The sequence below is a fragment of the Anoplopoma fimbria genome, chromosome 17 (assembly GCF_027596085.1).
Source record: "Anoplopoma fimbria isolate UVic2021 breed Golden Eagle Sablefish chromosome 17, Afim_UVic_2022, whole genome shotgun sequence".
NCBI classification, from domain to species: Eukaryota; Metazoa; Chordata; class Actinopteri; order Perciformes; family Anoplopomatidae; genus Anoplopoma; species Anoplopoma fimbria.
Genome location: NC_072465.1, coordinates 15836076 through 15849125, shown reverse-complemented (window position 1 = coordinate 15849125; position 13050 = coordinate 15836076). Strand labels below are relative to the sequence as shown.

Genomic DNA, 13050 nt, shown 5'->3' with positions numbered 1-13050 from the left:
CAGTTTATACACCTGACTAAAGACCAACATTGCAGCATTCACTGAGTCATCTGCTAAACAACAATGTAAACTAAATATAAAATGAATTCCTCTGATGCATCTCTGGATAGTCTGCTTTATTTTTATGTCACACAGATGACAATGTTTTTGCACTTGGTCAGCTTAAGGACAAGTCTGTGTTCCAGCACTGAGATCCAACTTAACCCCACTGTTGTTCCCCAAATGGTGAAGTAACGGTTAAGCTCTTGATGACGTACACAATAAAGCGTCTAGACTCACTGTGATGTGCTATACGCTAATACGTTTGTACTCAACATATTATCAAACGTGAGTCAGATTGATGCTGAGTTAGAGATACCAATGCATTAAAGCTTGATATACGTGACTGTGACAATGGGTCTGTACACGAGTAAGACCAGGCAACAACATATGGTACACTGAGGTTAGATGTAATCTCTCTGCAGTCACAGTTCACAGGGTGAGAATAAATTGACATTTGTAGGTGGTCGGACATGAATTACCGGGCGGCTGCTGAAGGCACAAGGTGAGGTTAAGCCCCTGAACTTAACACGACAGGTGTCCGATGTTTAACCCTCTAAGAGGTTTATGTCCAATCAAGTCAAGAAAGAGATTACAACTGTTTGGGTGGAGAGTTCAACAGCAGTCTGGCTCCTATTATAAAAGCTTTATGCCTTTATGTCTTTTACATTAATTCTACAAACTTCTTTTTACAAGGTTAAATATGAACTTACATCGAGTTAACCTGGACAACAGCTCCAAAAAGAGCTATTGGTTAAATGATGCATGACAACAGACCGACTTCCATGAAAACTGAGCAAATTCCACTCCCTGATGAAGTCTGTGTGGTTTGGTTGGAAGCCCCAGTATAAGCTTGCAAGCTAACCTTTATTGTTTGTCTTTACAGCAACAACAAGGAACTTTTGATTTTGTGTTGATGCTGTCGGCTCCTAAAGGGACAAAAGCAGTAATCAATGAGCACCTATCCCAGGAAGAGCAGCATGCATTGAAACACATTTTACATAGTGGCCAAACCGTGGAGTTACCACTTCAGTGTCCATTGGGCCAAAAAATACTTTTCACCTATAGACTTACATTGGGAAAGAGACGTCTGTATATCAGAGGATTATTTAATTTTCAATATGATCAATAGCCATATCCTGAGTTATTTTCCTTCCTCCTTCATCAAATCTGAAAGTTTAAGATGCAGAACTTTGTGACATCACAACTAGCTTGGAAGCCAATTATGATCCAGAATGCAATTTAAACAAGTGTGATATGGAACCTCAAACGCTCACACACTGTAAATGGATTTTTCAATGAGGTAGGATATCTTATGTCCAGTACTTAAACTTTTTAAATGAAAAACATTTGCATTTTAATAAAATCCTTGTTTTTCAATGAGGGAGATGAATTCTAAGAAGTTTTTTGTGAGAACAAAAAATATTGTTCAAAGCAGAGTATTTGTTCTTAAAGTCCTCATTAAGATCATTAAAATTGTGTTGGAAGCTGCTGGAACCCATTTAAATGCACTAATGACATTATTTCAGGAAAACACTAAAGTTGAGAATGTAGTATCAGTATGCGTTAAGGATGGTGAAACTGGTGCAACGACCCGGAAGAAGGTAACGCATTCCTTGCTCAAGGACACTTCAGCATGAGTCCGAGTAGTGTCTTAAACTGGACAAATACAACTAGGGGACTTTCTTCAGTATATCGTGACCAAGAACTGCTTTTATTTGCCATCAATAGTTAATTAAAGCATTCAGGGAGGCTGTGTTGGGAGAGAGACTGGATGATACTGTCCGTCATCCAACATGCAGGAACCTTATCGGCACGTTCCAGACAGTACAGGCTCCTCACAACTTTGATGTACGATGCAATTACGAAACTAATAAAAGCTTCAAGTGGAAACACGGTTGCTGGGGTGGTGGTGGAGGTGGTGGTGCATCAACCGGGCAGCTGCATTGACATCATTATCGCTTTCTAATCAGCGTTTAGAGAAGACGACGGGAACATCATCCAGTCTTATTTTATATAGTAAGCACTGATGACACCGACTGAAACGTCATAGCATAGGCTACTTTACAAACGGTATGCAGAGTTTCTTCTGTCACGAGACAGAGGTGCTAACTCACCTCTGGTCTGTACCTGAATGATCTCTGTGGTCCACAGTGACGTCATTGATGAAACATTAGACTTCAGTTAATCACAGACAAAAACACAAAGTTAACAGGAGGTTTTGCTAAAAATATGTATTTATTTACCTGTATCTTTCTCCAGTGGTGCAAGTAACTTAGTACATTTACTCAAGTACTGTACTTAAGTTTTGACTGTACTTGAGTATTTCCATTTTATAGGTTTGATTCATACTTAGGTATGGAAATATTTCACTTTTCACTTCACTACATTTATTTAAGAGCTATAGTAACATTTTTTTTTCAGATTCAGAGTTTATATACAAAACTTAAGTGTAAGTGTAAATATCCATTATTGCAGATGAAATGGCTAAAATAAGCTCCACTTTGACCAACGACAACATTTAAGTATAGGCTGCATATTATTGCGTCAATAACAAATACTGCAAGAACATTTTGTTACTAACGCTTTTATCATTTTGGGTGCAGGACTTTGACACGTAATGGAGTATTTTTATATTGTACTTTTACTTAAGTAAATTATTTGAATACTTCTTCCACCACTTTCTCTCTCATTTTGGTTGTTTCGCATTAGGCCTGTTCATTATCTGAACTCAGTGTGCACATTGTTTTTCCTCCTTTGCTGCTGGCAGTGCGGAAGCCTCCATCAAACATCTGCAGTCTCATTACCGCCCAGAGAGCCATTTTATGTCAGGAATCTCCCCTTATTGTGTGCTGCTTATTTCCAAGTTCTTATTCTTACGAATTAATTATGTTATGCATAATAAATGACATTGCAGTTATAATAAAAAAAATCACACGCTTTCGCAGGTTTTTTAATGTGTGCAGCCTGGAGATGGGAGACCATACAGTAGTTACATCAAGCGTGTACAGTATACTGCAGCGTCAGCGTTTAATGCAACAACTTCTGAGCAGTCGAGAGAAGAACCAAGTGCGTCGCAGAGAAGAACCAAAGTTCACAGCGTTCATCAGCATTTTGCAGATGAATTAAAATGTTCTCAACACCTGCCCATGCTGTGCTCTTTTCAATTAGAAACTGAGGACCCCCCCCCCCATAGACTCCAGGAATCAGGGTCGATTTCGCCTCCTCAGTCTGGGTTTCAAACATGCAGACGACACGTTTCCAGGAATAAAAAAGGTCCGTGATTCTTGCAGGGGTTTCCCTTTTCAGGGAAAGGCAAGTGAGTAGAGTATGGAGGCTGGAAGGTGTGACTCTCTCTCTCTCTCTCTCTCTCTCTCTCTCTCTCTCTCTCTTTCTGTGTGTGAGTGAGTCTCTCTCTCTCTCTCTCTCTCTCTCTCTCTCTCTCTCTCAGATACAGTAGGGTACGTGCTGGCAGCACCGCGGCTGGAGACGGTGCACCGGGGTCCAGCAGTCCAGTACGGTGTTGGGGACGGGATTTTATATTGTACAGATCTTGTGCTACCGGAGCTGAAGATGTTTGGGAAATGGAGGCTCCCGTTCTCGCACATGTGCAGCAGCAGCAGCTTCCTTTCGCTTTGGATCCTCGTCGGCTTGAATGTGGTGGAGGTGGCGGGGTCCCAGCAAGGGATCCCTCTGTCAGTGTGAGTGAGAAGCAGCTCTGCAACTTTGTTTCACGTGGAATTAACTCAAGTTGATCTCTGGCAGGCAGGACAATGTAACCATTAGAAGTTCATCATTTTTAAATTTGCCTTTATTTATTTTCATTAATTTAAGGAGGTTTTAACATGTATGCTACAGGGAGATAGGGACTATTTTTTGGGGGGTGAAAATCTCTGAATGCATCTGATTCTTGTTTGCCTTATTGGCTGCATCGTATGGAGTTTAATTTAACCACAGGCTTCTGTCTATGTCCTCTACAAAGGCCATATTACAGGTTAAACTCAACACTTATTGATAAAGAGTGATACTATTGGTAGGAGAACAAGCAATTACAGATGGGATTTCAGCAAATAAGCAGCATGAATTAAAAAAAAAAATCACAGAATATGTAGAAATAAAAAATGGAGCACGTTGATTAAACTTCTACTGCAAAGATGTTAAGACTACATCTAACGCTCCTCTTTGTCTTATGTTATATGGAAGCGTAATATACACTCAACAAATTGACAATAAATGTTCTTGATTAATCAGAAATAATAGGTGTTACTGTTGGGCTCCACTTGGTTCTGCCAAAAACTACAGATACTTTTATATATCATGGAATTGAGGAACATTTTAAGAGGTATCTTTTAACAAAAAAATGAATCCAAACATTAAATCAAATTGATTATGAGCAGATCATTTTTTGATACACTTTTCTGATAACTTTAAATTGGTTCAGTTGAAATCACAATTTTGCAGGCCTTTACAAGTGTAATAATGCTCAATTTGTGTACATATCACAAAAAATAATGGACTGATAGTGAATCACATTTTTCTTTATTAGTCAGATGTATTAGTCCGATTGTAAGCCTTGTTAAATTGCAATACCTTTTACTCTGGGGACTTTTCTTCGCAGGGCTTTGTTTTCTTTTTCTATAACAATTTATATATGACAAGACAATAACAATCCTGAATAAAAGTCTAAAATGTGAATGCATATTCAAAAAGTTAATTTCACCCCAGATAACATTCATGCAAGAGTTTAATATTTTTTTAACTCTGAGCACAAACTCAAAAGCGCTAAATTGCAGACCTTTTAAAAATATCCTGCAGGACATTTTGTGTCTTTGACTGCACTGATCAGGAGTAGAGCTTCTGATTAAAAATAAATAAAATAAAGGCTTTCTTTTCTGTTCTATTCTATTTTCCTTAAAATCCTCAATGTTACATATAGAATCAATAGAAAACCAGTAGAAAACACAACCTAACTGATTTATTTTAAAGATCAGTTTAGTAAAAGGTTGTATTTCCAAATACCTCTGATCTGTTTTTGAATATGTGGCTCTGCAGATATTGGACACTTTACACTGCAAGGGGGCTAACTACAAATCCTTCATTATTTTTACATTCATAAATGTAGTTTTCCTTAATTTCTTAATCCTTAAATCACGCCACATTGTTAAAGCAGCATCTATGTCTCCCTGTAGTACGGTTGCATTCAACATACAGTATTTTGCTGCCAGCAAAGCCAGAAACATGTGCAGTTCAGTAGAAGAGCAAATAACTAAAGTACAGATCATCAAAATGATAGCAATCATCTGTCAGGAAGGTGAAGGTCAGGGACACCAGGCCTTGACGATAATCTTTTGACTGATCATGCCGGCTGAGGAGAAACAAACATTTAAAGCAGCTAGATTTAGATATTATTTAAATTTATTTAATTCAATCCCTTATTTTTCTATTCATTTCATTTCACATTTGTATGCTATAATATTTGGTAGACTGTTGGCTAAACTTTAATTTATCTGTTATCTGTTTATCTGTTCTAGCGTAAAGCTATGGGCCTCAGCATTTGGTGGAGAAATTAAATCCATCTCTGCAAAATATTCTGGATCCCAACTACTGCAAAAGGTATTCTTCTCATTTCCCAGTCTTGTGAACAGAAATGTATTTTTTCCTTTTGTCTGATGGTCGTTACACACATTGTACGATGTAATCTAATAGCTGCAGAGACATTTCCGTGTCTCAGCTGAATGCTGATGCGTTGTTTTAAAGGGGACTCAGGTGTGTTTGGCAGCGAATGAGGTGTGTGTGTGTATGTGTGTGTGTGTGTGCGTGTGCATGTATGTATTTGTACTCGACACGGCGCATTAACCACGGCTCTGACTCCTCTCTCATCTCTCCAGTTAACTCTCTGGAGTCAAGAGTTTCAACCTCTGGATATGAATGCGACAAGGAGACAAATTGAATTGAAGTGTGTGGTTGAGTTCGATAGTGGCTGAGGCGATGTTGATATGATGAGTGAAATCAGCAGAGAATGAGCGATGACCCAGTCCAGCACATTTCACTTTCTGACCACTTGATGGCAAAGGTGGGCTCTGTGTTTCCAGGCCTCCGGTGGTCAGAACTGAGTTAGGTGCTTTTAATGTAGTCACCGTTCTTCAGCATGCTTACAATGTGTTTTAAGTCTCCTTTACCCGTGTTAGAGTAATATGAATATGTGTGAAAGATTACTAGTTGTACACACTTAACATTCAGGTCTTGTGATATTTTAAGAGGCATTAAATCTTTTTTAACCTCGGTCGTAGCCTTTAATTTACCCTCAATAAGTAAATAAGTCAGAAAGTAAGGAAATAAAAAGTAATTTTAACATTTAAGAAGTACTGCATTTAGAAAAAGTACATACTCTCTGTGACAGTTGTCACGTGTTTCAACAGAATATATGATACTTAGACTTTGTGAAATATTCAAACCCAACACATTGTGTCTTTATGGCTGCATCGTTAAATCGAAAGTAAATGTTCTGGAAATCTTGTGCATTATTTCATACATGCTTGCCCCCCCATAAAAGTGTTTTCTTAAACTCTAGGATCTGCACTAGAATTTAAAATACACTTATGTGGGTTTGACAAAAGCTTGGCCACATAACATGAGTTTGTATTGATGGACGCACAACAAGGTCTGTGAGTTGTAGAGGTTAAACCCTGATCAAGTGTTATGTATCTGCGCATCTATCTATTATAGCTCCATCATACACAGTAGGTAACACGCAGTTTAGTTATATAAATAGTAACTTTGTAGACTCAAATGGCTCAGGTCTCTTTTCTGTCTAATCAGCAGTTAAGTCTTTTTGGACTCGTCAGGCTGAACATATATTGCTGGGTTTAAATCCTGTTTTTTGTAGAACAAACTACAATACATTCATCCTGCAAAACATAAAACACCACCTAAATCGAACTCGAACTATTTCAGCTGTTTCCGTGTTGACTAGTATGTTTAAAGGCTGTAGTTGGTGGTGTAGTGTTGAATTTAACTTGTTTTCAATACAGTGTCAATTACATTTTTACAATAGATGCCATGTTTAGTGGTCACTCAGGAAACATGGCATCCATTTAACTCATTTACATTATACATTTTGTAGACCATTTTCTGCTCTGACACTGTGATCCCTGTGTCAATAACAACTCTTTACTCTCTTCCTGTAGGTTAAGTTACTACATGAGTCCTCGTCATACTTGCTAATCCTCTGCATTTGACTCTTCCTCACTCTTTTAGGAGCTGTGGGCTATCACTGCGCCGCGTCCGGGGACCAACTCCAGTTCTGAGGCCAGTTCCTCGGTCAAGGGCAGTAGCAGGATTAATGCTAAAAACGCTGCGTGTCCTGGAGGGTGGGAGGAAAGCGGAGGAACCAGAGGAAGTCCACGCAAATATGGGGAGAGCTTTCAAACTGCATATAGAAAGCGTCTCTTGGGTCCAAACCTAGGCCCTCCCTGCTCTGAGGTGACCGTTTATTAATATAAGATAAGATTTAAAGTTAAAACGTGTGGTGGAAGCTGAAGCAAACATTTCATTTTTGTGCGAAAACATTTTGCCCTGCAGATTTGTTCCCTTTTTTGTGTGTATGTAAGCACTTTGCTTCATGTTCCTGTTCATGGAGGCATGTCAGGAGAGAGCTGTGCCGAGCCAGTCAGCACAAAGCAGTGAGCTGTGAGGGAACTGACGGGTCGTTAGGGGCTGGTCATTAAGGCTGATCATTAGATGCTTTTATGGAGAATTACCCGATTTCACTAAGATTTCTGTAAAGGGGGAAACACTGGGGCTCTTCAGGCTCCCGGCCTCACTCCAGCGTTGGTCATTACTCTAATCAATAATCATGATCAGTGCTTTTGATGGATGGGGCTTAACCTCCTCTTGACGACTGGAGGAGTGTGAGGGAGGAAGGGGGGGGGGACGACTCTGGGTGCTGAGGCGAGGAGGACAGGCGTGAAATGAACTGTTCTGCTCCACTGCGAGCCCACACTCTTCCTTTCAGTAGGTAATTTGTCGCCTCATGTACTGGTGTGTGTGTTTTTTTGTGTGCGTCCTGTCCTCACGATGTGTAATGTGTTTGATTTTGCTACGAGCCTAATGTAGCATACGTTTATTTTTAGATCTTGGAAGTGTGTGATGTAGCTGATTGGACAGTGTGAGGGGATCAGGTTTTTGTTTGTATTTGGCATGTGTGTGTGTGTGTGTGTGCGCCAGGTGTGGGATTATGTAATGTTATATTCCTCCGAGCTGTGGCGGTCTTTGTTCTGTATCACTGGAGGTCCTGTGCATCCAGCAGAATCAGCATTATGTGAGGTGTAGTTCATTACCCAGAATCGCCCGAGCTTGACACGTTATTATCTTTCTCCTGTGCTTTGACTCCATTTCAATTACCCTCTTACCATGCATAGCCTTCAGATCCAGCCCCAGACCCCAAACTCCCCCTCCCACCCCCCACACGGCCACCCAACATGGCCATCTCCAGCCAATCAGAGGGAAAGAAGCAGCATGTGTAGCCAATGACTGAGACGGGATAAAGACTATCAATCATTCTGTGTTGCAGGGAGGGTTTTATCAGCCGTTCATCTGAGACTGGCTGCATGCAGCTTGTCAGCCAACATGTGAAAGCTTACAAGCCTTGTTTAACAATTCCCACCTCTTCCGAGTGGGATGCAGTGAAACAGTAACTCTCTAAAATGTTGCAGAAAACACACACAGAAAAAGATGATTATCTAAAAAAAAAAAATCTTGCATTATCAAGTAGACATTTAAGACACTCCTAATGGATTAATCACTGATGTGATCTTAATTAGTTTGCAGTATGTTTTCTTGCAGCAAATTTGTTGTCCCCTCTGCTAATGCCTCACTTTTGTTCATCGATTATTTTCAGAAATATAAAGAACCTGAAAAGTCAGTGAGAGTGGAAGAAATCGATGGTGTGAAACTGGTCAAAAACCTGGCTGTGAGGATGGAGGAAGTGTTCCGGAAAAAAGCAGAGGCCACCAGGGTGTGTACAATATTAAATATGTTGGGCGGATAAGGCAGCTGATTGTATTTGTGTTTCTGGAATGTTCTGCAGCATTTTTTTGTGCAATTTGTTGAGCCACATATTTTGCAATCATTAACTGTACTTTTTAAAGTGCAATTTGTTGGCTAATTGATAACTATTGATTTTGTCAACATAGTAAGGTTTAAAAAGGAGAAAGGTGTTATTGTTTAGAGATATTAGGGGGTAGGGTGCAATGTTTACTTAATGGGCCGAAAGGAAATATTAATAAATGTGGGGAGTGTCTTGGTTCTTTAAAAAGTCAAATTTAGACCGATTGTTCTCTACTTAGCATTGGTGTAAACGGTCCGTCTGGAATATGGTCTTGCATGTAATGTATTACAGTCCAGGCCTGAGCCGTTGTCAGCCTTACAGCAGCAGCCTGTCTGCGACCTCAGCACAGAGGAGCTTGTAACCATTTTAATGCTGTACCTCGCAGGGACTGCTGGGAAATGATAACGTTTATCCCCCCCCCCCCCCCGCCTGATTCCACGTGCGCACAAATTCATGACAGTTCAGCCTATAAATTACACTTGTAGGAAAGCGATTCATTTCATAAACATGATTTATTTTAACTGAGATGCATCAACGTATTGTTTATTTTAATAATTCAAAAACAATAGGCACAAATTGGACTTTTGTAAAAAAAAAAATGAAAAATAAAAACCGGAGTGCTAAATCCTAAACTGGTGACGTCATACTTTTACTCCAAATTGAAAAGCGAGTTTTAAAATGAGGCAGTGACCTCAATAAAGTGGTGTAGGTCGGGTGTCTGCAGGTATATTTCATAAGATGGAAAATTATACTTCGGCCTATATGAATAGTAACTTACACGCTCACATTATAAAGCAGAAATATCATTATGTTTTTTTTATGTCATTTGCCAACTGCTGACGACATGAGATCTCACCACGGGGTCAATTGAATTTGGTCACCACCGCCTCGGTTGTGTTTATATAGCAGTTATTTTGTCACATGTGACTGACGTTAATTACCTGCTTGGCTCCGAAGGCGAGAGTGACTGTAACGTTTAGGCATTTCCCCGGAAACACAGCGCCAAGCACATTTTCCAGAATGGAGTTATTACAGAAGCTATATGGTGCATTGGTACACGACATGAAATCCTGCTCCAACCTTCCTCCATCAATCATTTCACAGCGGCACTCTTCAGTAGTGCCCCACATTTTATGCACATTTTTTTTGCCCTTAAATATTACTATACCTAAGGATTTTTTTCCAAGGACGGAAAAACAGTTTTGGCCACATATGCTATTAAAACAAAAGCTGGGCATGGATTCCATCCAATCCAAAGATTAATCTAAAGTCTGGCAATGGTCCTCAATCATGTTCCTCTTCAATGGACATTTGTTGGAAATAATGGAGTGACAGAGCCATGCGCAAAGCAAGTTTGAGAAACACGGAGAGCAGCAGAGGGTGAACTACTGGCTATGGAGGAACTTACTTGAAGCCTTTTGGGAAGTTTGTAAACGTTTTTAAGAATAATGACATAATTTCCTTTTATAAAAATGTATGTTTTTTGTTTTTTTAAATCTGCATTTGTTCGCTTACATATATTTGAAACATGTTTATTGTGTGTATTAGCTCTAACGTCATTCCCTCCTCTCAGCGGCTGGTGGAGGCAGCAGAAGAAGCGCACCATCAGCATGAAGAAAATCCGGACCTGCAGGTGAGGTTTGTCCCGGACAAAAGGAAAGAAAATAGGAAAAACTGATTATTAAAAAAATGTGGCGTGTCATTGTGTGTGAGACCAGGATGAATGGTTTTAGTTGGGCTGGGGAGGAGCGGCTGCAAGGTGAGAGAAGGGTATGAGGCCCTTACAGTCTTTAACTGCGTTGGCATCGTCCTTCACACTCATGTCCTGTCAGAGTTTGATACATAATGCTTCTTTGATAAGCAATGCCAGGCTGTGTCATAACTCACCATGAGAGGAGGTTAAGCCCCATGTAGCCTCACCTGTACAGTTTAAAAACAGGTCCCTGCTGCTGCAGCGCCTTTAAGTCCAGTCAATAAAGGAATATAATAATAAGTACAGTAACCGTAGAACTGGAATACACTATTGGGGAGCTTTTGCTAGTGTTCTGATGTTGCATGCAGATTTTAAGGTCTGCCGCAGGTTGTAATGCATGGTAAAATATTTCGATTAAAGTAGTAACATTTCTCGTGAGACAAGTATTGGACTCAGTCTGTGCAGAGAGAATAATGGGAGATAGAAGTCGGCCATTTTAATCGTATTTCACAGGATATGCTCCTGCGCTCAGACTCTGGTCAGGACATTATTTAGCGGCTCACGTTGCGGATTTCCAGGACGCACCGAGCTCCTCCAGTGTCTGCAGAGGGAATGCAGTATTTCTGTCGTTTGTTAGCTCTCTCTCTCTCTCTCTCTCTCTCTCTCTCTCTCTCTCTCTCTCTCTCTCTCTCTCTCCCTCCACTGGACAAAGATAAATGAAACTTTGCGCGGCGCATTGTTTCACTTTCATGGTTCTAGATTGGAAAGCCACTCGAGCAACCAAACACTGAAATAACGGCAGCACTTTACAGTTAATAGTAGCATTTACATCACAGGAATACATTTCACTCGCCTTGTTCTCTGCCCGTTTCTCTGCTGTTCACACAGCCAAAACAGGACAGGTAGATTGTGCCTTTAAATACGACTGCTATTTTTAACTAGGCTAATAATAAAACAAAAAAATGATTTGTTTTCACTAGTATCCTTGAAAATATTTCACTTAGACTTTAACGCATCTGCGACTGCACTATTGTGTTGTCCCTCTAAAGCAGATTGCTTACAAAAACACACTTTACTGAAGTATTTGTGCATGTTAATTGCATATTTTTTTATTTAATTATATTTGGACTATTATTTCTGTAAGAAAACATGCAAGGTTTCCATTTTCTCCAAACTTTATTGACAGTTTATCTCTTATTCTAAAACCACAAATCCTTAAATCAAACATTGTAGACTCCAAAAATGGATAAAAACATCAGTATTAATTCAATTCTTTATACTGTTTTTGCTGAAATATTTAAACGATATTTTAGTTGATGTGATATAATTCTATGATAGTTGCATTGACTTTCTTTTTATATTTTGCCTTATAAAAATATGTATGTATTATACATAACCAGTAATGTGATTTTATGAATTACATGAACAAAAAATATTTAACTTGATCCTTTTGATAAGTTAAAGCTATGTAAATATTTTTATTCAAGCAATTGACGTAGACATTTCATCTTAAAGGCCATAAAAAATAATAAGGAAAAATTCAATATCCCCCAGCGATAATGATGTGATGTCATGATATTACTCCTTGTGGCATCATTTAGCCAGCCTCGCCTCACCCGACACTGCACATTTTTCATGCACCATTTCACTGACCACAATGAGATAAGCCGGCTGCTCTTATCTCAGAGGCTTTGTGTCAGGACAGTCGACTGTTTTCATTGACCCCAGCGTAGTCTGCAGTTCAAGGGTGTGCAGATCAGGTCTGATGGAGAAACAGAGTCTTGGCTCGTACTTTAGAAATGTTATTTAATATAATGTTTTTTGGCTAAGTGAGTTTTTTCCTTACATGTATGTGGGCCTAGAAAAAGCCTCAAATAGATTTCAATAAACAGGAGCATTTCGGAAATATGGAATGAAAAAGTAGCATTTTAAATAAAAAAAAACTGAATTAAACAGTTTGCATAAAATGGTCTTTGCATTAAAAACTTTGGGCTAAAACATATTCAAGCTTCAAGTTAAAGGCCACATTTGTGATTTTGTGATTGCCCCTGAAAGATTTGAAGCATATAGTAAAAAGTAAAAATTCTAAAATGCTATGATTCGCATGATTTTATTTTTTGATTGTCATGGTATTCATTCCAACTCCATTTTAGTTTCTAAGAATCATAAAAAAAATGAGAACACTGTTGCAAAATAGTGCTACAGAATG

General features: G+C 39.2%; 1 protein-coding gene across 1 annotated transcript in view; it reads left to right on the top strand.

Moving 5' to 3' along the window:
• The first annotated feature begins 3612 nt into the window (after positions 1-3612).
• cacna2d3 (calcium channel, voltage dependent, alpha2/delta subunit 3) overlaps positions 3613-13050 on the top strand; it is a 30724-nt gene continuing 21286 nt past the window's right edge. The window contains exons 1-5 of the mRNA XM_054617014.1: positions 3613-3740; positions 5571-5652; positions 7297-7521; positions 8939-9055; positions 10722-10781. Coding sequence (XP_054472989.1) covers positions 3613-3740; positions 5571-5652; positions 7297-7521; positions 8939-9055; positions 10722-10781 — 612 coding nt within the window. The remainder of the gene's footprint in view (positions 3741-5570; positions 5653-7296; positions 7522-8938; positions 9056-10721; positions 10782-13050) is intronic.